Below are 26,864 nucleotides of genomic sequence, written 5' to 3'. Positions count from 1 at the left end.
CAGTCCCAGCCCGGAGCACACTCCTACACCCCAAACCCCTCATCCCCAGCCCCACCCCGGAGCCCGCACCCCCAGCCAGAGCCCTCACCCCCTCCCGCACCCCAACCCCAATTTCGTGAGCATTCAATGCCCACCATACAATTTCTATACCCAGATGTGGCCCTCGGGCCAAAAAGTTTGCCCACCTCTGTTCAAGTACAATTTCTCGGCGGGTGCAGTGATGTGGGTGTGAAACAGACAGATACATACACACACAGGCTACTTTTTACTCTAATTTAGGATTCATGGGAAGCAAATAGAAAGTTTTATAAAGGAAGGTTTATGTACATCAGCTATTAATAGAAATGTAAAAAATTCAGCGCAAACAGCTTCTTTGGATTTAAGCAATGGAAGAAGAGATGGATTCCCAAATATAATAATAGTGGGCTAGTACATGTGAGCCAGTGAAAATGACTAGATGGGTTTCATTGTCCAGAGTTAGAGACATTCAGAAAGGAAACGAACTACATAGACGGGGAAAATGAATTAGATATTTACGCTGGCTACATTGGCCATGTGAAGCTTAAGCTGGGTTGGTGTCTGCTTTGCTTTGGCAGAGCAGAGCAAATGAGCTGGGCTGTTTCAGTAAATCTCACCCCCCTATACCCTGTCTATGTAGACTATGTTCTTTGGGGCAGGGACTGTCACTCACTGAGTGTTTGTACAGTGCCCAATACAACAGGGCTCTGATCTTACTCGAGATCTCTAGCTGCTACAGTAATCAATAATAATGATAATATATCAAATGTCTGAATATGTAAATAGCCTTAACAACAACAACAGAATAGGGAAGAATTAAAAATAACATTTTAAAAAATCAGGAAAGAAGGAAACCAGGAAAGGGCTGTTACAAATCTCATGCTGCACTACACCCCACTCCTTGTGTGTTTGCACATTGTCTATTTAGATAATAAAATCTACTGAATAGGGGCACTTCAGAGGGCTTTGTCGTATGGTTTCACCCTATGCAGAGAGATGCCCTGTGGGGAAGAATGTCTTGTGCAACACACACTTTCCAGTCCACTACTTTTGCAGATTCTTGAGATCCATTGCAGAGCTTATTGGCTGTGAGTTGGTTCCCTTCCCAAGTAAACAGAGCCTGCTATACACTTTAGAGACATGCGTAAAATGCATGCTCATCCTGGGTCCAATCTATTTCCCACTGAAATTGATGGGGGTCTTTCCAGAAACATCGGGGGCAGTTGGATCAGGATTCAGATCAGTCCTATAAGACCTTATGATGGGCTGAGTTACTGTGCAGAAACACACACACACACACACACACACACACACACAGAGTGACAGAGAAGATAAACAAGGCAGATGAATAAAGTGGATGGATCCTAGGAATGCACTTGAATGTGAAAAATAAATTATGAATATCATAAATATCTGTGTGTTTGGAGCTCTGCCATGGACATTTAGATGAAAATGATTTTTTAGGCAAGTAGGATTTGCCATAGCAGATCTGTAGTCCATCTAGTTCCAGTATCTAGCCTCTGGCAGTGGCATATACCAGATGCTTCAGGGGAAGGTGATAAAAAGAAGTACACAGTGCACCTGGCCAATTATGTAATACTACCCTAGCAGGAGGGGTGAATTCCTTCCTAACCCCAGCTGTTGATTCACTTCTGCACTGTAGAATGGGGATTGAAAGTGCCTGTGATCTCTATTCTATTCTACTAGAGGAATTCCAGATTCCTAACTCGTTGGAATGATTCCAGATTTATACCAGTGTAATTGACAGCAACGTGTGGCCCTTTATTCTTAATGATACTGCATGAATCAAATCCTTTTTAAGGTCCTACTAAGGAATTTGCTTCAATATCCCATCTTAGAAAATTGGGTAAAAGTGGCAGGAGTTTGTATGTTCCTGCACACTCACTGTTTGACACTTCTATTTTGTGCCTTTGGTTTTGCACATGCAAAACCTTGGACATGCCTGCGCAAATCATTTGTCCATGCAAATTGGACAGTCAGGCAAGAGAGCCAATAATTATTGCGTGTCCTACTCCTTGTCCACTGTACATTCCAAACCAATATCAGAGACAGATTACTAGGCAGTAAAGGATTGAGAAATATATTACGAGGATGGAGAGAAAATTCAACAGTCCACAAGCCACATTTCAGTATTGAAGATGGAGAACTGCTAACATGAATGGCCAGAGAGAAAGTGGAGCTGCCAGGCTGTTACAGTCCCACTCTACCACCGCCACTGTTGCTCTTGCTACTGCTTTTCTAATACCACTTCCTCACTTGTTACTGCCCTTGGTACAGTCACGGTTCCATGGCCACCCCGGGACGCTGGAGCTGGGAGATTACATTAGATGAGTTGGAGGGGGAACAATGCAGAATGCGTTTCTGGAGCTGTTGGAAGGATATTTGTCAGGGAGGGGTGGTAACAAGGAGGAAAGCACTGTGAGTAAGGCTCATGTCTGGGAGTCTAGTGTGCATCTGACAGACTCTGTGCAGACCTTGGATGCATCTCTCTGAGCCATAGTTTGTGTGTCTATTAATAGCTACCTTCCAGGCCCATCACTGGTGGTAAAGGGCTTTGAGATCCTCATGTGCAAGGCAGTAGATACAGACAAAGTATTGTCATTATCTTGAATCCCAGGCTGGTCATGCCAATACTGCAGCTATCGCTGCACATCAGCATAGATCCTTGTGCTTCAAGTGAAAACCGAGGGACAAATGAGCAAGTGCTGCTGAGTTCAGAAAACCCCTGTGATAGTCACATTCTAGATAAACTATCAAACAAGCTCTTGCCCCCTCCGCCATGTATCCCCTCCCCCCCCCACACACCTTTTTCTGCCTCAAGCTTCATGTTACATCCAACAACTGCAAGCACATACTGGCCCACAATGGCAGCAGTGTAGACTACAGCACTGGAGCCAAGGTACTTGCAAGTGCCAGAACTGAGATAGTCGACTTAGACAGACCAGATACCCATGTCTGCTTGGCAGGAGGAGGGATCCCACACCAGGCCAGTGATTGCAAATCAAAGAAGGTCAGAGAGCCAAGTGAGCATCCTTACGCCACCACTACGGTCTGTGATCACTGGGTTTCCATGGAGTGGCTGGTTATGAACCTGCACTGCAGGAGCAGGTGAAATTGAATCAAAGGATTTTAGGACACTTGCCACAAGCACCCTCCAGCTCCAGGTGTTGCGTCACTAAGCGAATCTCAGGCTCTCACCACATCAGGACACGAGTCATAGAATCATAGAATCATAGAATATCAGGGTCGGAAGGGACCTCAAGAGGTCATCTAGTCCAACCCCCTGCTCAAAGCAGGACCAATTCCCAGCTAAATCATCCCACCCAGGGCTTTGTCAAGCTGGGCCTTAAAAACCTCCAAGGAAGGAGATTCCATCACCTCCCTAGGTAATGCATTCCAGTGTTTCACCACCCTCCTAGTGAAATAGTTTTTCCTGATATCCAACCTGGACCTCCCCCACTGCAACTTGAGACCATTGCTCCTTGTTCTATCATCTGCCACCACTGAGAACAGCCGAGCTCCATCCTCTTTGGAACCCCCCTTCAGGTAGTTGAAGGCTGCTATCAAATCCCTCCTCATTCTTCTCTTCTGGAGACTAAACAATCCCAGTTCCCTCAGCCTCTCCTCATAAGTCATGTGCTCCAGACCCCTAATCATTTTTGTTGCCCTCCGCTGGACTCTTTCCAATTTCTCCACATCCTTCTTGTAGTGTGGGGCCCAAAACTGGACACAGTATTCCAGATGAGGCCTCACCAATGTCGAATAAAGGGGAACGATCACGTTCCTCGATCTGCTGGCAATGCCCCTACTTATACAGCCCAAAATGCCGTTAGCCTTCTTGGCAACAAGAGCACACTGTTGACTCATATCCAGCTTCTCGTCCACTGTGACCCCTAGGTCCTTTTCTGCAGAACTGCTACCTAGCCATTCGGTCCCTAGTCTGTAGCAGTGCATGGGATTCTTCCGTCCTAAGTGCAGGACTCTGCACTTGTCCTTGTTGAACCTCATCAGGTTTTTTTCGGCCCAATCCTCTAATTTGTCTAGGTCCCTCTGTATCCGATCCCTACCCTCTAGTGTATCTACCACGCCTCCTAGTTTAGTGTCATCTGCAAACTTGCTGAGAGTGCAGTCCACACCATCCTCCAGATCATTAATAAAGATATTAAACAAAACCGGCCCCAGGACCGACCCTTGGGGCACTCCGCTTGAAACCGGCTGCCAACTAGACATGGAGCCATTGATCACTACACGTTGAGCCCGACGATCTAGCCAGCTTTCTATCCACCTTACAGTCCATTCATCCAGCCCATACTTCTTTAACTTGGAGGCAAGAATACTGTGGGAAACCGTATCAAAAGCTTTGCTAAAGTCAAGGAATAACACATCCACTGCTTTCCCCTCATCCACAGAGCCAGTTATCTCATCATAGAAGGCAATTAGGTTAGTCAGGCACGACTTCCCCTTCGTGAATCCATGCTGACTGTTCCTGATCACTTTCCTCTCCTCTAAATGTTTCATAATTGATTCCTTGAGGACCTGCTCCATGATTTTTCCAGGGACTGAGGTGAGGCTGACTGGCCTGTAGTTCCCCGGATCCTCCTTCTTCCCTTTTTTAAAGATGGGCACTACATTAGCCTTTTTCCAGTCATCTGGGACCTCCCCTGATTGCCATGAGTCCAAGGGAACTGTTGTCACATACGGCTTATGCAGTTACCATATGCTTTGCAGTATGGGCCTGCCCAGGAGGACGGGCAGAGGGAGGGAGGGGGCAATGGAATGAAGGATGCACATGCTGGAGGGGGCTCCTGTCAATGTCAGTAACAGCTCCACTGTTCTCCTTTCCCAGCCCCCTACACTGCATGCTCTCCCTTCCTTCCTTCCTTCCTTCCTTCCTGCCGCAAGCTTTCTAGCTAAGCTCTTCACAAATGTCCAATTATTCTGGCTGCCTCTTTGACAGACGAAAAGGAGCCCATTTTCAGAAAGCACTGAGCCCTCTCCTCCAGGGCCCACAAGCTGGGCTGCTGGAAATCCAGGCCCTCCCAAACCACTAGTCCCTTCTGATAATCTTGGCCTCTTCTAAGCACATGGGAGGGCAGCAGCGAAAGCAGGAGCCAGTTGCAGTAATGCTACACCGCAGCGTCCTCACCGCGCGTGTGCTGCACGCACATATACACACACAAGCTGGCAAGGCAGCAAGCCCGGCATTTCTTGGCTCCTGCTGCCTGCCCATGGAAGCTGGCTCGGAATGCAGACTGTGGGAGGAAACATCAAAGTTCATTGTTTGGATTAAATATTTTTCTTGGCCATCCCTCTGTTGCTGAGTGTCGTTTATTTTATTATTTTTTCTCTCCCTCCTCCCCCTCCTGAGGCAGTCAGGCATGTAGAAAGGAAATCAGCTCTGAGCCACACAGTGAGGGCCCAGAAGGTAACAGAGCTGAATGCTGGCCAAAGCCCCTGGGCATTTCTCTCCATTGAGGCCAGGGAGCCCTCCATGACCCTTAGACATCTCAGGACCCTGCAATTTGTAAAGCCATTGCACTACATTGCTAAGCTGACTGCAGTGAGTGAGAAACTTCAGACAAAGGAGCTACACATTCTTCCTCCTATTTACTCTGGGCTCTTCACAGGTCTGTGTGAGCATATTGTGTAGCAGCTCCCCATATCTCTGTCCCCACTCCACTTCACTCCACAATCACACACTGAGAAAACGGGGTATTTCTGTTTGAAACCTAACACTCCATGTACAAATATCAGTTCTGGTTTCTGTTGGCTCTGGTACCATTGGCTTAACAATGTGCTTTGCCCATGATCCATGCAAGGAACGGCTCACCCAGTAACGAACGTCAGGGCTCTCTAGAAAGTTTCTTGACACCAGTGGGCAGTCTGCTCCTTCTATCCCCACAGTTACATTTTCTCAATGGCTAGATGGAAAAGCCCAGTTCAGACCCAGTCTGTAAAGAATGTGCTTGATACAGTTTCACAGATTTTAAGGCCAGAAGGTACTATTACAATTGCCTAACCTGGTTTCCCACACAGATGACTCCACTTTCGAACTATCTGGGTTCTTGTTCCACCGAAGACTATCATGGAATTAGGACATTCCATGGAAGATGCGTGGAAATGATGCACAACTGGAGAATGACGGATGGACACAGTGTGAATGCGGAGACCTCCAAACCATTGAACACATTGTGAAGGAACACCCCATCTTTTCATTTCTGGGAGGTATAGCAAAGGTGCACTCGGCTTCTCCTGAAGCCCTCAATTGGATTTCAGACCTTTCTATTAGCTTGTAAATGTTGCTATTTCCATATGAAAGAAGACAGTGAAGACCTCCCAGGCAACACAGCTCATTCTCCGCATTGCTGCTTGACCCTGAGGGTATGTCTGCATTGCAGTGTAAGCCCAGTGTAAACTCAGATGCAATACTAGTCCCCCTTCCATTGACACATAAATTGCGCTAACCCAGGCTCGGAACTAGTGTCCTGGGACCTCACAAAGGTGGAGGGTCCGCACCTGAGTCAAGCCTGGACCCAAGGTCCAAGCCCTATTGAATTGCAGTATGGACACAGCCCCACTGAGCTCATGCTCTTGGAGTCCACCAAAAGTATCCCACAATTCCATGAGCCAACTTTCTTTGTCCTCTGCACAGTCACATTTGGTAGACAGTCAAGTTTTCCAACACTGAACCACAAACAGAGCTAGGTATCAGAGTAGCAGCCGTGTTAGTCTGTATCCGCAAAAAGAACAGGAGTACTTGTGGCACCTTAGAGACTAACAAATTTATTAGAGCATAAGCTTTCATGGACTACAGCCTACTTCTTCAGATGCATCCGAAGAAGTGGGCTGTAGTCCACGAAAGCTTATGCTCTAATAAACAGAGCTAGAGCAGCCACGTTTTGGGAGGGCGCTAGGAAGTCTAGGATATGGGTGGTTGTACTTGGGCCCATTGTAGATACTGGAGCCCCAGGTTGGGTTTAACAATTCCTAACCCAGGGTTACAAAGGACTGTAGATGCTCAAGCCCTAGGTTAACCAGCCCAGGGTCTGCTAACTCAAGTTCTACTAACCCTGGGCTTACACTGCTGCGTAGTCATACCCTCAATGACCTTGGAAGACAGCAATGCAGAATGTAAAGGGGGCAACTTGAATCAGTATTCAGGGGTTTGGCACTGGCACCTGCATCAGCATTCCTGGGGTTTTGCACTGTTGTGTGGAACATCACCACGGCTCTGATCCAAAGCACACTGACATCAATGGAACAACTCCCATTGGATGAGGACTGTTAATCCCAGTAGGTCGAGCAATAGTATCACAGGATCTTCCCAGCCTTGCATTTAACTGCTGCAGGGAGGCCAGGTTAGTGAGTGCACCTTGGGATCAGTGCCACCAGGTTTGCACAGAAGGAGGGGAGTTCAATCCAGAAAACTTTTAATTAAAATGTAAACAAATAAAGGAAACTCTCTGAACTCTAAACCCCCCCCAACTCAAACCCATTTTGTCTGAGGAGGGGAGCACATGATCCTCATCTCTATGGGCCAGATATTGAAATCACTACTCAGTCACTCGGGGTATGTCTACACTGCACAATAAGACCAGACTCTGACTCAGGTTAGAGCCCAAGCCCCCCTCCCATCCACACACAAATCAGTCTGACCCAGGTCAGCAAGCACTCAGGACTCAGGTCCTAGGAACCTGCTGAGGGGTGGCTTAGAGTCCGAGTCCCACTGAGACTCGGGTCCAAATCCTGTAATTCTGCAGTGTGGACGCAAGTCAAGCAGGCAGATCTGAGTCAGATGGTCTGCGCAGTGCAGTATGGATGTGTTAGCATGGCTGTGAGACCTGGGTCCAGCAATTGTAAACCCAGGTTTACAACACAGTGTCGATGCTCAAACACAGCTTGGGAACACTGAGTCCACAAGCTTGGGTCCCACATGGGCTTAGCATGCAGTATAGACATACTCTCAGAGTAAAGCCTGCGGCCCTCGCTAAATTACTCCAGGACTTAATCCTAGCACCAGTGCCATGACGCTGTAGTTAGCTCTGATGGAGGGGCAGGTCTAACATGGAGATCCAGGGTCAGCCTCATGACACCAGCTCGCAGACACCCTGGGGGAAAGAGGTGATGCAAGATAACTGACAATGCCGACAATAGCAAACTGAGGGCTGGGCAAGCATCGGGCACCCTTGGGCAAGTATGCCCATGAGGCTGCTTGCTTGATGCTGGTGCCATGGGGTGAGGAGGAGATGGATGAGATGTCAGGAGGTTCTACGGAGCTACAGGGATGTTTGGGAAGTGGAATTGCACAGCAGTGATGGGCCCCAGCTGCAAACATCTGGACCCTGACCTGAAGCCGACCTTGGCCAGAATCTGGGGAAAGGAGCATGACGTCTGGATCCTGGATTTGGCTCAGATGTGCCTCCATTGCAAAGGTCAGCATATTTCACATGTGGGGCTACTGAGTTAGGGTTGATATCTGCAAATCTACTGGGATGTTAAAAAAAAATGCATCTTGACATTTCCTCTGCCTTGCTCCTCTGAAGTGCCGCGCCAGCCTGGCAGCAGAGAACTCTCAGGGACTGAATGCTGGCTCTGCCAGGACACGCAGCACAGCAAGAGCAGAACTCCAGGATGCTGGTGGGGTTTGCTGTGCCAATTCAATAGGGTATGCATTGCTGAGGTGGGGGCCCCTCCATATCTTAGTGGCATGGCGGCAGCAGCCAATCTCAATGTCTTAGTTACGAGAAACAGTCCAAGACGTAAAAATATGACCAAATCCATATTTGGTACTTGGTGGTTCTGCTGGATGCCAGTGCAAGTGGCATCAATTAACTGCAGGTCAATGATTCCAACATCCACTTGGGGGAGGGGAATACCGAAGATCCAGCACAATTTCTGATGTGAATTGGTGCAATGTGCAGACAGAAGGGCAAACCCGGGCCCCATCCTGCCTTTCTGGTGCTCCTGCTCTTCTTGGGAGCTCTGGGGTGAAGACAACACAGGCTCAGGCCTCCACTTGGTTTGTTTCTTAGAATGACAGTACTGGAGTCTGTAGTTAAGCACAGTCTGATGATGGGTGCGTCCTTCATGGTGTTTGTAGGATCTTCTGTGTCTCTGGGTGAGTACATGGATTGTCTGGGGGGCACCAGGGTGTGCATCCTTGGACTAGTCCTGCATTTGCAGTGAACCCTCCCTGTTTTCCCCAGAGCAGCCCCAGTGGGAAGAAGAGAGAAAACCAGAATTGGCAAGAGGCGCTAAACAAGAAGATGCCACGCACGGCCCGACTAGCATTCCTCTGCTCTCAAAGACAAGTCCCCAGTGCCTTCTGCTCGTGTGCTGGTTCTGCGTGTGTAAGGAAACACCAGGGCTTTGTACTCCAGCAGCACCCAGCCTGAAATGCTGCCCTCAGCAGCCTGCCTCTTGCTGTGGGTTAGATCTCCTGCCAAGCCATTCCCGCTAAGTATGCTACAGGATAGAATGGGTTATGGAAAACAAGCCCTAAAAACCACCAGGGCCTCCTGACCCACTTGTATCTGATTTCTGCCAAGTTCTTGTACAGATCTTACACAAAAAGAAAAACAATGTACAAGGCTGGAGGAGCTGAAGATATTCATGTCGGAATAGCAGTTGGCTGTGGCTAGGGAGGTTAGTTATTATCAGAAGGGTCATTGATTTTCCATCTATTTGTCATTAGACGAGAGATAGTGATCAGCCGAGAGAGAGAGAGAGAGAGAGAGAGAGAGAACAGGCAAACAAGAGACAGAGGGAAGGTGACAGATGTTGAGAAAGAGAGACAAGATGGGGAACAACGGGTAGCCAGTGATGTTGAGGTCTGAGGATCCTGAGTGCCTGTGTAGAAAGCGCCCAATGCTGATTATCTAAAGGAGGTCATACAATACGTACAGTATCACTGGGGGTGGGGTGGGGGGTGTATATCAGGCAAAGAAGAGAATGGGAGTCAGTTACTAGAATACTGTATTCCTGGCTCTGCCTCCAGCTTGCAGTATGCAGTGGTTCTCAACCAGGGGTACGCATATCCTTGGGGGGTACGCAGAGGTCTTCCAGGGGGTACATCAACTCATCTAGAGCTTTGCCTAGTTTTAAAACAGGCTACAGAAAAAGCACTACTGAAGTTAGTACAAACTAAAATTTCATACAGACAAAATGAGAAAGTAAGCAAGTTTTCAGTAACAGTGCTGTGACACTTTGGTATTTTTATATCTGATTTTGTAAGCAAGTAGTTTTTAAGGGGGGGTGAAACTTGGGGGTAGGCAAGACAAATCAGACACTCTTGAAAGGGGTACAGTCATCTGGAAAGGTTGAAAGCCACTGAGTTAGGGCAAGTCATTTCACCTTCTTGTCTTTCATCTTCCCTATTTGCAGAGTCCCCTTGGTTTTGGATGACCAATAGGAATGTCTGGTTTACCTTCTTTCCACCACTAACGTGTCCCCTCTCTAAACTAAACTGTTCTTAGCTTTTAAATCTTTCAACAGCAGGCATTTTATCCATGTCCCTAGACTGGAGTCAGGAGAGCTCTGCCTCCAACCTACTCTGTGACCACGGGCAAGTCCCTTCACCTCACTTTCCCTTTCTGTCCTTTGTCTGTCTGGGAACCAGTCATGCCTTTGGCAGCCCAAGTGCTGCGTAAGGGGCAATGAGCAGTTACTGCCTCAGAAGTGGAGTAACAAGCTACTTCCTGGATTTCCCCCACTGCTCCGGAGGATACTCCCTGCAATATATGTCCACCAGGGCCTGGCACATCTGCATTGCCTGGCGCAATGAGGGGCAGAACCAAGGCTCTTGTGCTGGAGGTAGCTGGTGCAATGGGGTGCCTTCTGCCTCCTTATTCCCTCTGCAGGAATGTGTTAGGCTGCGATCCAGCCCTTAATCTGTCAGCAGCAGTAAAGTTTTCCAGCAGCAGTTTTCCAAATAGGAAACGAGGGCCATTAGACCCCAATCACTGGCAGGTTTAACCCTCCCAGCTCCCTTGTCTAGCGGCTATCCTTGAGCCCGTTTTACAGTCAGGTCTGCACTGTCTAAAGCGGCCAACGATTGGGGGTGCCTCAGCTTCTAGGTGCCCAACTTGCCATGTTTGGGGCTGGTTCTCCAGAGTGCTGAGCACCCTCCACCTCCATCTGAAGTCAATGGGCACAGCAGGCATCAAGCCCTGGGGATTTCCAGTGGGGCACCCAGGAAATTGTGACACCCAAATCACTTAATTGGACCTCAGGCAGTGAAGTGACTTCACTTAACTGATGCCACAGCAGGCAGGGAGAGGGTAAGTGCCAGAGCCTGGCTTAGAACCCAGGACTCTCTTGCTTTCAGGCTTGAGCTTCCTCCGCAGCCTGTGCTGCCTCCATGCACTTGAGCTGCTGCTCCTCCTTGTGACTAGAGGCCAGGTTGGCTGCTCTGGCACCATCAGCGGCATGGGGAACCACAACAAACTCCTGGTCTTTAAGAGACACAGCAGTGGCATTCCTTCAGCCCAGCTGATGGGTCTCTGTTGGAGTGGGCTGCTTTGCACGTTCCAGGCTATCTTCTCAAGAAAAGGGGCTAGAACTTTACTAAAAAAAACCAGCACTGAGATTTGCCTTGGCATTTCCAGGTTCCTAACACTGGGGAGGGGGAGAACATGGTATTCATGGTGCCGAAAGTGCAGCTCTGTGAATAGCAGCATGGGAGCCGGTGGAAAATGCTCCTGGAGAAGAGAGGAAAGGTACTTGCCTTGGACCATGCCAGATGGTGACTGTGTTTTGGAAATGGGTGGGGATTATTTTTCCCCTCTCCTGCCCTCTCCCCCATTACTCACCACTTCAACCACCCTCTCTGGAGGTCCTCAACACAAGAGACCAACCAAGTGGCTAAAGAGAATCGGAGACGACTCTCTTCAGAGCCCATTATCACCATTCCTTAGCCAACTGGATGTTGCACTTACGAGTGATATGAGGAGCTTCTTCCCCATAAACCTGACCTGTGAGAAAGAGCAAGATCACTTGATGTCCCTGTGAAAGGTCATATTCATTGCTAACCAGCCCAGCCGTCCCCATGCAGAGGGCAGTGTGATAATTTCACTGCACACACCAGTCCTCTAGAGGCCACCATCCTCCTCCTTTATAACACTAGTTCCACAAGCACCTTTTCGGTACATCGCCCCTTTCATTACAAAGGACTTTCAGAGCCTTGCCAAATTTAGAGAGGAATCAGTTCTCCCACCGCTGAAGTGCAATCACTTCTGAGGCGGAACAAGGCATCTGTCTAACAGTGCACAGCAACATCACAAAACAGCTTATGGCAGGAAGGGAAGGAGAACACTATTTAGCAAGACAACATTTTGCCACTCAAACTACTATTTGGCCAGGACACGCATTTTAACACCCATGCTCCCAAAGCTGCCGTGTGGTCTTTAATGACCAGCATGTTGGTCTTACATCTCCTACAAAAGATGGCACGCACTGCAGCACAGCTTTTCTATATACCATATTGGAGCCCGGCTTCAATACTGAGTCAGAGGGGAATGAACTACCTAATGAAACATCAGCGCTACTTTCTGCAACACCAAGGAGATCCCTCATCCAAGAGCAGACAAAGACCCAACCCCAGTTATGCTTAGGAATTCAGGGGAGATCATAGCCCAGTGCAGTAGGCAGAATAAATAGAGCTATGAGTTAAAGGGTCTGCCTACACAACAGATTTCTAGCAAGGTTTGTTTGTAATCAGGTTGTATCACGGTTGATTCCACACACAAACCATATTTACCCATGGTTTCTAGGATCTACCTACCCTACAAACACAACTGAGCCAGAGGTCTTGGTTATAACTCCTTTCTAAGCTGTAGTGTGGATGGGACTTTAATCATGTTCTGCAGACAGGCTAAATCCTGGGTATGTCCTGTGTGATTGTCTTGTGTTTTGACCCTGCCTAGGAGCAGGGCTCTAACATGACTGTCAGACTGTAACCAGCTTTCAGTACATGTACAGCCATGACCACATTTGTGTGTAACCAGCTTAGTTCGCCTTTCCTTCCAAGTTTCCATGTAGGAAGGCATCTCAAAGTGCATTACCCTCTATGAAAAGCATTCTCAATCCTCTGCTCCTAGCACTAGCGGCTGAGGCAGTATGGGATAGCTGTCCACAGTGCATTCATACAAATGGGCCTGTACAATGAGGTAGAAGCAGACAGGACAATGTAACTGACACATACAACGTAATTTATTCCGTCTGTCAGGGTGGTTAAGCACTAGAATAAATTGCCTAGGGCGGTTATGGAATCTCCATCATTGGAGGTTTTTAAGAGCAGGTTAGACAAACACCTGTCAGGAATGGTCTAGATAATACTTAGTCCTGCCATGAGTGCAGGGGACTGCACTAGATGACCTCTTGAGGTCCCTTCCAGTCCTATGATTCTATACTTGTGCCAGGAAAAGCATTGCAGGGTATCCCTGACAAATCATGTTATGAACTAGGATGATGTCAGATGAGCATATCAAAGACTGGTTGCATACAATATTGTTCTATTTGCAGTGTGGAAGGAACTTTACAGGAGTGGAAAGATTTGAACATAGATGCTTCCACTTTCCAACCAAGGGCCCATGGTCCTGATCCCAACACATCAAACACTAGGGGTCCCTAGAAAAACAGCAAGGCCAAGAGGAGGTAATTCTTCCTCTTCACATAACAGCCCCTTGAGATTTCTTAACCATATTTATCTACCCCTTTAACTATATAGCTCCCTGGAGAGGGGGATTTTGACGTCTGAACCCACCCTGTCCCTCATGAACCCTCCGAAAACCAAGTCAAACAGGATTCAAAAAAAGAGGATGGGTTTTTTCTTCCAGAAGTTCTTGACAAAAGAGCAAGCGAGGAATTGTTTGAACACAGCAGGGGGAGGGAATGCGCTATTGGTGCTAGAAAGAACTTATCATCTTGAGTCCGGTATGATAGGCTTCCAGTCAGAGAAGTGACTGTTCAAACAGCAACCTGCCCTCCATCGGTTTATTCTCTGTTTGCATTGTCTCTGCATCTTACAGCATCACCAGGAATGGGGAACTTGGAGCTGGGACAGTTGGCGGTTTTAGTGCTGCCACATGTGGTAGAATGGAACCCAGCTTGTCAAACTTTAACTTTTTCAATCAGCTGTGACTTGAAGACAAGGGCATCCCAGTCCTGCAAGGGGTGGGACCACCTCTGACTCTCGTTGACTCCACTGGGAGTTGGGGGCACCCATCCTATTGCACAATTGAGCCCCTGCCATATTTACACAGTTGTATGCAGTATAGTTGTAGCTATGACAGTTCCAGGCTATTAGCGAGACAAGGTGGGTGAGGTAATATCTGTTATTGGACCAATTTGTTTGGGGGAGAGAGATAAGCTTTCCACAGACCTGGAGTGATTTTGTTGTCACCATCACAGCACAGGAACACATGAACTCTGTGCTACAGTGGCTCTGACTTGGCACCAAAGACTACCTCAGGCTTCCCTCCCGCCCATTGCCCCCCAGATGCTGCAAGAAGCCAATGATTCCCAGGTTCCTATATGGCGAGCAGGAGTCACAGGCTGGCCACCTAAGGCCTGGGTCTGGAATATGTATAAGACAAGCTGGAGAGAGAGAAGGGAGAGGGCATAAAAGCAGGGCCAGGATTAGAGAGAATTTATGGAATGCAGCCACAGATGGATTGAATTAGGGATTGAAATATTGCTAGGATCTACTACTAACCTCAGAGAAACTACACTCGTGTGTGTACATGTCTAGGTACAGATCACACACTCACGCACACACAATGCTGCTGTTATTGCACAAACACACTCAATTCCCCCTCCCTCCCTCCAGTGCCCCTTTGCCAAGTATCTATTGCAGATTCCCGGGAGCAAAATCCTGATTTCAGAGGTGGATCAATAGCTTCATCTCAACAGCCTGACAGCTAACTTAAAACACGGGCTAAAGGCGATGCCATGTCTCCCTTTGCTATGCTATGAAGGCTGGTGATCCAATTACTCATCACAGGCCATCACCCGGCATGAGAACTGCTTTCAGAACAGAGCTGAGGGCATGGAGTTAAGGAGCCCCCCCAAAACGCAGCATCCAAGGCTTGTGGGATCCAAGGGTAGAGACTTAAAGCTATTACAAGACTAAGTCAAATAAAGGCTGTCCAATTTCCTCCTTTTCCTAGAAAGAGTACAGCAAGAGGTGTCGGCTGAAATGCAGCAACACAGAGCTCCTGCTGGCCACCCGCACAGAAGGAGTGAGTCATCACATGCCAGAACAGATTTGACTACAGAACCTCCTTTGTTAAGAGCTGATTTACAACCAGGAACATAGAAATTGCTACACTGGGTCAGACCAATGGCCCATCAAATCAGCAATCCTGTGTCCAAGAGTGGCCAGGACCAGATGATTCCAAGTGAGGCGCAAAATCCTCCCGATACAACCGATTGTGCCATCTGATGTCATAGAAGGGAAGTGGCTTCCTGAATCCTGCTGGGGATAATGTGTTTCCTAGAAGCTTCAGGATCAATAGTCCTTATAACTAGGGCCCTACCAAATTCACAGTCCATTTTGGTCAATTTCACGGTCGTAGGATTTTAAAAATAGTAAATTTCATGATTTCAGCAATTGAAATCTGAAATTCCATGGGGTTGTAATTGTAGGAGTCCTGATCCAAAAAGGAATTGTGGGGGGGTTGCAAGATTATTTTAGGGGGGGTTGCAGTACTGCTACCCTTACTTCTGTGCTGCTGCTGGTGGCGGCGCTGCCTTCAGAGCTGGGCAGCTGGAGAGCAGCGGCTGCTGGCCAGGAGCCCAGCTCTGAAAGCAGAGCTGCCACCAGTGGCAGTGAAGAAGCAAGGATGACATGGTATGGTATTGCCACCTTTGCTTTTGCGTTGCTGCCTGCAGAGCTAGGCCCTCAATCAGCAGCTGCCACTCTCTGGCCGCCCAGCTCTGAAGGCAGCAGTGCAGAAGTAAGGGTGACAATAGCATACCATGCCATCCTTATTTTTGCGCGGCTGCTGGAAGGGCGCTGCCTTCAGAGCTGGGCACTTGGCCAACAGCCGTCACTCTCCATTTGAGAGCATGTCTTTCTCTGTTTGAGAGTATGTCTGCACTGCAATCGGAGGTGTGACTGCAGCATGTGTAGGCACACCCATGCTACCTTTAATCTAGCTAGTGCAGCTAAAAATAGCAGAGAAGATGCAGCATCATTGACCCTGGTGCGGGCTAGGAATGCAAATATGTATCCAGGATTCTGGGCGGTCTTGAACAACTCCTACAGACCTCTGAGCCACCACATCTTCACTGCTATTTTTTAGCCACACCAGCTAGATTAAAGCTAGTGGGGCTATGCCTAAACTTTCTGCAATCACCCCCCTCATCCTGCGTGTGCAGCGTGGACCTTGCCCTGAGATTGTGAGTATCCCCTTGTTCTTGTGTTATGGGAGAGGGTGAACGGGAGCACTCGGCTGGTTTTCACTATATCAGGTAACGACAAGGCAAAGAACACTTGGTGAATGAAAAGCTCCCAAATAAAGTTATTAGTGATTAGCCCGTTACTCCAGTTTTCAATAAAACAACAGCTAGAAACATTCCAAACACTTGGTTTGAGAACTGCCTGTAATTTCAGGGTGGAAAAATATCAATGATTTTTTTTAAAAAATCAGATTTTTTTATTTAAATCATTTTTTTTTATAAAATGCTTTTTGAGGAAAAACCTATCTAAAGATCGTTTTAATTAAGATACATTATAGCTCAAAGATATCTCATCATGGAATAGGGATGAGAAATTCTAATTCTATAGTATGAGACAATATATTCATGTAATGATTAAGAAAAGTTTTGTAAATGAGTTCCAATAGTTCATGGAATAGGGATCCAATCTTATGGAGTTCCAGGGGCTTCTGTATAGATTATTTAGGTTAATCTTTCTATCTACCCAATGGGACTCAGTGCTCAGTCTAGAAGATACTATCAGAGATGCTTAGTTTTGCAGTTCTCAAACTGTGGATTTGTGTTTCCAGAGATAACATACTTGTTAACAGCAAAAATGTTTTTAAATAAATAATATATAGAGGTGAGCAATAACAGACCTCAACCCTATTGTCCCTCTACAAATTTGTTCACATAGAGTCAATCCCTTACCTCTCTCTAAAAGTGCAAAGTTTCAAAAAATTCAATGAATAGAAGATTATTGGGGATGGAATAGATCTGGACAAGGAGAAGAAGTCTGGAGATAAATGTGAGCAGGGTGGGACAGGCAGTAGAAACAAAAGTGAAACTGTTTGAGCAGCATATTTCAGAAGTCTTGAGGTCTTTCTGATGTAGCCTTCATTTATTTGAGATCTACCATTGCATTCTCTCACTAGAAGGGAAAACCTATAATGGCAGCTGGCTGTAAAAGAGACCCAGTTTGGGAATAAGAACCATTCAAGAAATATATGTTTGCTGATGACGTTTTAAAGAAAGTCACACCAGTGAACTGGTGGAAGTCACTTAAGCACTTGGATTCAGAGACTGTTGAAGTGATAATCTCATTTTTAACAGCAGTAGCCTTTTCTGCCGGTGTAGAAAGAATATTTTCTTCCTTTGGACTAATTCATTCCAAATTGAAAAATTGTTTGGGACCTGAAAAATCAGGAAAGCTTGTTTTTCTTTTCCAGATTATGAACAAACAGGAAAATGAAGGTGAAGACGACTGAGTTAGCTTCAGAAGCCAATATTTTAAGTTTCTCATGTTGACCTGGCTGACATAGTCGATTTAATTTTTGCTTTTTTTTTTAATATTTAATTTAACTATTTTAGTTAAAACAATTTTAACAAAAACAAACCTGATTTTAAAAAACTTGAATGTTTAACTAAATTCAAAAATTCATATGCTTGTTTTGTTAAAATATTATGTTTGCTGTTGAAGAAAAAAATCCAGACTACATAACGTTGTTGTTTTAGTTAAATAAAACAATTTAAATGTCTGTCTGGTGATGTTCTCCTCCTAATACAGCCTGGCAAGAAAATCCTCCAAATATTAATGATTAACCTGTTGAATTGGAGATAGTTCACCTCCCAGTGACTTTGTAAATAACTGCTTCAATTACCTTTGGTAAATGAAATAACCAAACAATCATTCATTTTCTGATATAGCTGTAAAACTAATCTGAAAAGTTTTCAAAATAAATCACTTTAAAAATGTATAGTGTGTACCTTCTAAAAATGAAACCTACATCTATCTCTGAGTTGTGAAGAATGTGTATTAAGGTTATAACAAGCAACAAGAATGCACTTCTATGTAGAAATCCATGATTAAATCGAGTCTTCCAGTCTAGTAATTTAAATCAATTTGATTTAAATCAAATCCACCCTGTGTAATGTGATGCCAATTTGTGTCCTTGTTACAGTCTGTGTCATGAGGATCGGAAGTCTGATGTCCCCTTCAATTATAAGGAGCTACATTCTGCCCTCAGATCTACACACACAACTTCCAGTGTCTTCAAGAGGACCTATGTGGAGGTATCTGTAGGCCAAGTCCACTCAGCATTCCTCAAAGATGATTTCAGCTCTCAGTTGCAAGTGTGACTCCCATGGATTTCAATAGAAGTTGTACTCATGTAACCAAGAACAGAATTTGCACCTTAGCATTCATGCAGTGCTTTATATTTTCAAAACACTTTACAAACATTAATTCATTATCCCTACACTCACCCTGTTAGTCAGGGGAAATTATTACCCACATTTTACTGACTCACCGAGGCACAGAAATGGTAAGTTAATTGCTCATGGCCATACCATGAGTCAATGGCAGACCCAGGAAAGGAACCGGGAAATTCCTGCCTCTCAGTCTTACATATGAACTTCTAGAGCACTGCATCATATTATCGGAACAATCAGTTCATTATTAGTCATATGACAGGTGGACACAGGGAGAAAACGTAATAGCCAGCCGTTACATCTATAGTACATTGTATTGAGGACCATCAGTAGATCATATCATTCCCTATGGCTCTGCACAGGAGAATCGTTAGGTATTTCAGGTGCCATTTGCATCCTTCTTAGGACCATGTTGGTAACTGGGTTGGAAGTTGATATCTTCGCACCACTCTGAAGCCATCTGCTGATGGCCCATCTGTCATGTTGCTCTTAGTTCTCATGCAGCTAGCCCTTCCTGTCTGCCTGCAATGGTGATGTGCAGACAGGTGCCACGAGGGCAAGAAATGCAAGCCGTAGGTGGGTTCTCATGCCCAAAATAGGGTGCTCACATCTGGTATTGGGAGTTCAAAACCAGTGCGCAATTTGTTTTTGCAAACCACCCCACTCCTGCTAAATGGAACCAAGACATGTTTGCTTCACTGCATTGTTTGGATTGGGTGGTGTTTTGAGAGCCACATGGGGCGACACCTCATGGTGAATTAACAAAGATGGGTAGTAAAATAGTTGCCTAAACCACTCCCACAATGCAGTGTGAATAAGAGACCATGCAGTCAGAGGGACCGCGACAGAGAGCTGTAGGTGGCAGCCAATTCTCAACCATTAGCAGCAGCACAGGTCAACCGAGCAATCACTGAAGGTGGGGGAAGAAGCAGCCTGCTCATTCTTCCCTCATCAGGAGGACCCGATGGTCCCTCCTGGGCTACTCCCTGCCCTTGGCCTAGGAGGTGTGAGGCTGAGTCTTAGCCAGCGAAGAGGTTAATGGCCTAGGAAACAATGGCACAAAGCGCCCAAATGTCTCATCCAGTGGCTTCCTTCTGCAGCACTGGGCTTTCTGATCTCTCTTCCCAACTCACACTGTCCTCTGGGTGTTTATTTCCCCGGCACACTCTGCATGCCCCCCCCAACCACCCTTACTGCCATCTGTTTTTCTACTGATGGCACAGGATGAGCTGTTCCGCTGGCCTTTGAGCTGCAGAGCCCACTCCACACTAAATTGCTTTCCTGATGAGCGCTCCGAACATTCTATCCCTCTCTCGCTCTTTGCATTATGTCCCTTACCACGCTCTGGATGGGGAATTTGGCAAGAGCCAGAGAGAGAGTGTCAGATGGACAGCAAGATTAATGGGTGGAGAAGGAAGACGGGGAGAGACGGGGCAGTTGGACTGCTCCAGTGCCAGATGCATGATGGAGACAAGGTAAATTATTCCAATGTCATCAGAAAGTGACTTGATATTTCCAGCTGGAGGCTTGGAAGCTAGAGCTCCCTAGAATTACTCTGGCTAGGGCTGGGACAGGTTGGAGCCTGCCCTCAGCCAGCACTCCTACACCCCACCTGCTAGTCACTCCTGTTGGAAGAGACTGCAACTGTAGTCAGCAAGAGTTCCTGCACAGCCAGTGATTCCCTCATAATCAGAGGCCCTGGGGTGGCTAGGTGCTCTCTCATACCCAATGCTCCTGCTGGCAGAGGCTGGGACTGGAGTAGCTTCTAGCTGCCCCTCAGCCAGCACTCCTGCACCATTCTCTACAAGGCTCTTGTTCAAAACAAGAGGTGAGGTGCAGAGCCCTGAAGCATGAGGCTCAATGGCTCTTCCATACCATTTTGATTTCCCTTTGATTTAAAGCCCTGCTTTGTGAAATGTGCCAGATTGGCAGCCCTGGAGACTCAAGTCTCCTATTTATCCATGGAATAGGGCAGAGCCATGCAAGTGGCCTTCATACAGCCCTGCCACAGGCCTCGTTCCTGACCTGGAAGGGGAAGCAGGGATTTTACAAGTATTCAGGCCTTTACTTCTTTGTTGAAACTGCCAACTGGTTAGGGGCTCCCTGGGAGATGGGCTGAAACCAGCAAACTCATTTCACCAAACAGCCCTGAGACGGTAATGCCATCCACTTGCTACTTACCTGGACTGGCCCTGGAAGGTGACCGGACTGTCTCTGAGTCCTTAAGTTCCTCCTCAAAACTCGCCCGTTGTAATAAATACAGTAAATGGAGATACTACACAGTCAAGAGAAGCACATGGAGCACCATACAACATGATCGAACGGTGTAAAGTTGCTCCCAAATGCAAGCTGCCTCCAATGAGACAACATGTCTTGTGCTCATGGGCCTGTTTCTTTCTCGTGCCCAGCAGCACTCCACCGACTGGTGACCGATTAAGCCATTCAGCCCCCCCTCTCTGGAACTTGCGGATCAAACATGTTAGGCACACATACTCGCTCATCACTCGTTTATTTCACCCTTTTGCATTCATTCATTAGCTCTGTGCGGTGGCCTGTAGAATTAAATTCCTGTCCAGCTTGTCTTATGGATACAGGAGATAAAGGACAGCATAAAAGAGCTGACAAGAGCCTTCTCCCAGAACCTGAACTTCAAAGAAGTGTGAATAAATTCATCCCTACACCCCCAAGCTTTGGGAAAGTTCCAATCTGCCTCCTACCTCTGTGGTGTGGACCTCATCTCTAACAGTTGTTCATTTCACACTTCCTGTTGCTAGCCTGGGTCCAGAGTGACAGAAATCACACGAGAAAGCCTCTGTTCATAAGATTTCAAGACCAAACTTCTAAACTCACATCATCTGGAGATTTCAGATCAGTCAGGCTGGGCACTTATTCCAACCTTTTGGGCTTTGCCCACCAGGGGAGACATCCTAGCAGGAGAGAAGGTGCTTTGAAAATCCAAACTTGTCATTGTCACGTTACTCAACTGGTGCACAGGCTTTTCCTTTGCTTATGAAGAATACTCACCCTGGCCTCTTTGCTAAGCCAGAAAACCCTGCCATAGACCATTCAAACTCTTGCCAAGGCAAACTAGCCCCACCCCTATGATGGACTGAGTCTGAAACCCCAGCCCGAAGTGCTGTTCATGCCAGGGGCCTTACCTCACATGACTGGATGCAGTGAATGACTGTAGGGTCTGGGTGCCATCGCAGCCGGCCAGTGCACACAATGTTCTATGGAGAAAAAGGAGAAAACCGCTGTCAGGTGACTCAGGAAAGGCAAAGGTGCCCTAGGAACCTATTAGAATTCTTATACCACCACATCTCTCTGCATCACCAGGATTCCACTCTCACCACCCCTCAGATCCTGTCATAGCCAAACTCCTGCCAGCTGAGGAGGTCCAGATGGGGACCTTCCTTCCATGCCTAACGAGTACGAGTGCTGTTGAGTTTGAAGAGAGCAGGGACTGAGAACTTGGCATCTCTGAAGAAGATGATTAAAGAATAAAAAGGAATTAAACTCTCCAAAGCGAGAGAGGTGGTGGAGGCCAAGGACATGACGGCTCAATGCACTGGCTTGTCACACTCGGGTCAGCTCCTCTAGAGATGCTCAACTGGTTCACCAGTTAGATGGTCACAGATAAGAAGGTCTGGCCTCAGCACTAATGGATAATCAGCTAAACATGAGCTTCCAGTATGACTCTGTTGCCAACAGAGCTACTGCAATCCTGGGATGTATAAACAGGGGATTCTCAAGTAGGAAGAGAGAGGCAGAAGCTGAGCAATCCCATGGCTGTGAATTGAAATGTCTGGCTGGGCGATCGAGAAGCCCAGCTGTGCGTGAGGATGTTCCACTTAGCCGGGCAGTCCTATTGGCTGGGTTTCCCTCTGCTTGACATAAACATATCTTTGAATAGCGGATGGCAGCCCAAGGGCACGTAAATAATCATTGCACTGAGCATGCTCTCAGCTCTGTCCCGCAGCGCTTATCCTTACAGCGAGGGCCTTCCAATCACCCCTGCTGTTCTCAGTTTTCCCAGGGGCTAAAAAAGCAGCCCCTCTGTTTAACCCCCCCCTCCACCCCCCACCTCCATAGTTTTTCTCAGTCTCTCACCCATCGCCCAACTTTGTTCTCACTGTGTCCCCTCCTCAATTCCAACCTCTTCAGTCATAAGGAAGAGTCTATCCCTAGGCCATCACCCTCCACTCAAGGTCTCCGAATTCCAGCCAGGACAGTGGCACAGAATGCTGGCTGAGGGAGCCGAGCCTGTTCAGTTCCTTTTACCTAACAGCTACGCAGAACGCTTCAGCAGTGTACAGACATTAAGTAACTGATCCTCCCCACAGCCCGGTCAGATGAAGGCAGTATTACCCCTCCCCCCATGGTCTAGAGGAGGATATTAGGGCAGAGAGATGGAGTGACCTGCCCAAGGCATGAAGCCAGTCAGTGGCGGAGTCAGAACCCTATGTCACTCTAAGTAAGTAGGCTCATTGTGGACCCCCACCCTTTTCTTCTCCGCTGGAATGGCAGCTCTTGCTGCAGAGGTCCCTGACCAACGGCCAGCACTCTGAGAAGAAAGCATGCTCAGAGGGAAGAAAAAAATGTCTATCAGCAGGGAGGGAGGAAGGAGCAGAGGCGAAGGAAGCGAATAAAACATGTTTCAGTGACAGGTCCTGGCAAAGGGAAGACATTTTCTTAAAATAACTCCTTCCCCTGCTCTCCTCCCCCCCCATTCACGAGAGGCGATGGTGCTGGCGGAAGGAAAGCCAAAAGCCGGCATCCTGCAGAGCTGAGCGATATGATCCTTCATACCCGAGGCCTCCTTCCAAGACCCAGCTAACGATCCCACATGCCACAGCCCTTCCCCAGCCCCTGACTGGGCCCTTCCCAGGCCGGTGATTTTGCAGCCAGTCTGATTCAAACTGGCGCACAGGAGTATCCACAGGCATGAAGTTCTGGTAACCCTGAGCCTCCTACAGGCTCCCAGGAGGGGAGAAAGGTGGCTGGAAGAGAACGTTGGCTCCCAATAATATTACTTGCTTCTCTTCCACCCCCTCTGACGCGTTTCATTTTTATTTTAAGAAATATTACCCCTGGCGGAGCTGCTTTTGGATGTTATAATCCCAAGTATTTGAGCCTTTCTGCTGGAAAGCACATGAGGGGAGGGAAAGAGAGAGGGCAGTCGGGGGAGGTGAAGGCTCCACACTTCACCACCATCAGGCATTAGAAACAATCTGCAATGAGTCCCCGGAGCTGTCAACAGGTGAGAGCGCCCTGAGACACCTGGCAGAAGTTTAGCCTGAGCTGCTAGTAAGTCTGCCAGACACAAGTGTTGTTTTGGCTTTGTGTGTGACTGCAGCTCCTGTTTCTATGTTGTTTTGTGTATTTGCTAAAGACAGTGGCCCATGGGAAGAGACTTTCCAAAAAGACCTAAGGGATTTAGAAGCACAAGTCCTAGTGAAGAATCAGTGGGATTCATGCTCCTAAATCTCCTCCTGGATTTCTGCAGCACCTTCCATCCCCCGAGAGTCCAAAGCAGTGGATGGACACTTTCTAGTCTGTGTCTTTGTACTGCATAGAACACACAGAAACCGTTACAAGAATATAAGTTGCAGGCTCAAGCACTCGCTAGTTAGGAAATGCCTGAATTAAGGTTGCCTGTGCTATCCTGATTTGGCTCCCTTGTGCATATGTTGTAGGACAAAGTATTCAATGACATGCCTCACTCAGTGCGCAGGATGGACAGCGCTCACTGAAGGAGCAGCTAGCCAATATTTGGTTTTCTCCTCTTTGTCAAAGGGTGGCTCGAGGCCTTATTTACTGCACGCTACTCAAACATGCTCTGAAGACAGAATTATTAACTTCCTCATGGGCTTTTCTCCTGGTACTCATCATTGTAGCTCAAGTGGAAGAGGTCTTTGTGGCAGTTCTAAAGATTCCTGATGATGACCCACGTGGTGTCAATGTGATTCCACTTGATGGAATTTCTGTTTTTCCAGTTTGCACATCAGGAGATACTGGGATGAGGCACCAAGAGGAAGAGAAAGACTAGACTGATAGCTGTAGTAGGTTACTGTCCTCTTTGTGAACCAGCCACTAAACTCTAGAGGGACCCACTTTGGCAGCGGGTTTCACAGCTATTTGATGAGAGCAGGGGAATGCTGAGGCTCTGGATTCCTGGGTTCCAGTTGAGGTTCTAGAGTGGGCCTGTTCCCCTCAAGACTGACCCCGTCTGTCAATGTACCCTCTAGCCTGTCCCTGTACCAGTCCTGTCTCTCCTCCTCCACCCCAGAAGCTCTTCGCCCCAGTCAGTCCCAGTCATCTCACCAGCTCCCTGCCGAGCCAGTCCCAGGTCCTCATCTGATCTCAGTCTTACCCTGCACCCCTCAGTCTCACACTCCCACACTCCCCTATGCTCCCCTGTTCCAGTTCCCCGGTTGCCCTGGATTTAAAGGGTGTGTATACCCCAAAATGTAATCAAGTTAATTGCAACCATAAATATGTGCATTCAGCCACCCTAAATTAATAAAATAGACCACCACATAGAGGGTTAATTTAAAAAACAGGCTTTCAAAAGCAAGGTCATATCTAGCTGGCAGTTTCTGCTAATCAAAATAAAAACAAACAAACAAGTAAACAACTAAGTCTAAAAACATTAATAATGAAAAAACCATAAGTCTAGATGCTTCTAATATTAACAGTTTATTAAAATTTAAAAAATAATAATACAGTAGGGGTCATTATAACCTATGTGTTTTATAAAAATTAATGATAAAAAATTAGCTAATAAAATATACTTTGGAGCAGTCCTCTGAAGCCACCTTGAGAAACGTTTTTCCTGACACCCTTTCTCTACGGTGGGTGAGCAATTGACCACTGCGAACCTGCTGTTAATTACCCAATACCGTTCCAGATGTTAGGTAAATATCTGGAATGTTCTAGACCTATTGCTTATGTCTGTGTGTGCTTAAATCTAATTAACTGCAGTTTTAGATAGAGCACGCTTACTTGTATTACTCCTTGATCAGACAGAATCACTGAGTCCCGGTTGATTTATTCCTTACACCGCCTAAAGTAAAATAGTTAAGTTGCCCCTGTTGGGGGTTTTGAAAACCCCGAGTAACACCTCCTCCCATGCGCCTTATTCCAATCTACTCCTTCTAGCACACCACTCCCTTCTCAGACCCCAGCTCTTGTCCTCCCATTGCGTTTCAGTGGGGCGGTTTCCTCCTCCTCCAGGCTGCCTGGGTGCCAGGCAGAGGGTCATTGAGAGCGTAGGAAAAACAGGCTCTGTGGTCATAGTTCTGGTGCCTGGCTCCACTCTAGCTAGAAGCAGCAGGGAGCAGCAATTCCAGGAAAAGTCCTGCTCAGCCCCTGCATCCCTGGGCTTAAGCATGCCCAGTGCAGACAGAATCTGTGGAGAATTTAGCTGCCAAAGTCTAACAAGTCTCTATAGAGCATGTGTGAACGGAGTCTTTTCAAGGGCTTATAACTTGGACAAATTTGGGTGGATTTTCACGCAGATGACGCAAGGCCAAGCACTGACACAAAAGCCACCCCCTGCCAAATGTCAAGTGTCTGCTCCAAAGCATCGGGGTGCTAGAGCTCCTCCAGGAATAATTTTTTTAACCTGGGCAAAACAATGTATTTTTCCCTAATCTGGTTTTCGGAAATGGCTGAGCCATTTGTGCTGAAATGTTCCAAAACAATTCGACACCCAGCCTAAAAAATGTCACCCTTAATGGTTAAAGGTTGGCAAAGTTATAAACAACTGAAACTGGGTTTTATAGTGGGATGTGTTGCGGGAAGTTAACTATAGGCAGCACTACCAGCCCTGCCTTTAATACATTATGGCCATTCCATAACAGATGTCTAAGAGTAAGCACCTAATTCCATATTCAGGCATGTAAATAGGTGGCTTGATTGTCAGGGGTGCTGAGGCCCCGACAGCTCCCAGGGAAGGGATGGGTTGGTCTACAGAAGTCCAGCGCCTTTAAATCCAGCTCCGTGGTCGTGTCTGATTGCCTGGGTGTTTTAAGGTAGAACCCCTTTCCCTCTGCTCTTTAGGCAGAGATGGCTGCTCGCTCCACATTCGCATCTGGTAGCAGGAGGGGCTTCTCCTACTTGCTCACCATTCTCTGAATAAAGTCTGGTGTGTATCCCTGCTGAACACTCCCCTCCCTAGAAGGTCTGTGTCT

The 26,864-nt window shown here is 47.2% G+C and overlaps 1 protein-coding gene across 2 annotated transcripts in view; it reads right to left on the bottom strand.

Moving 5' to 3' along the window:
* Nucleotides 1–26,864, bottom strand: part of PAPPA2 (pappalysin 2) — a 172,939-nt gene that overhangs the window by 17,886 nt on the left and 128,189 nt on the right. For both annotated transcript variants that reach the window (XM_034779976.1, XM_034779977.1), the window contains exon 20: nt 21,828–21,899. In XM_034779976.1, coding sequence (XP_034635867.1) covers nt 21,828–21,899 — 72 coding nt within the window. The remainder of the gene's footprint in view (nt 1–21,827; nt 21,900–26,864) is intronic.

The sequence above is a fragment of the Trachemys scripta genome, chromosome 8, assembly GCF_013100865.1.
Source record: "Trachemys scripta elegans isolate TJP31775 chromosome 8, CAS_Tse_1.0, whole genome shotgun sequence".
NCBI classification, from domain to species: Eukaryota; Metazoa; Chordata; order Testudines; family Emydidae; genus Trachemys; species Trachemys scripta.
This window is presented reverse-complemented; position numbering and strand designations above follow the sequence as displayed.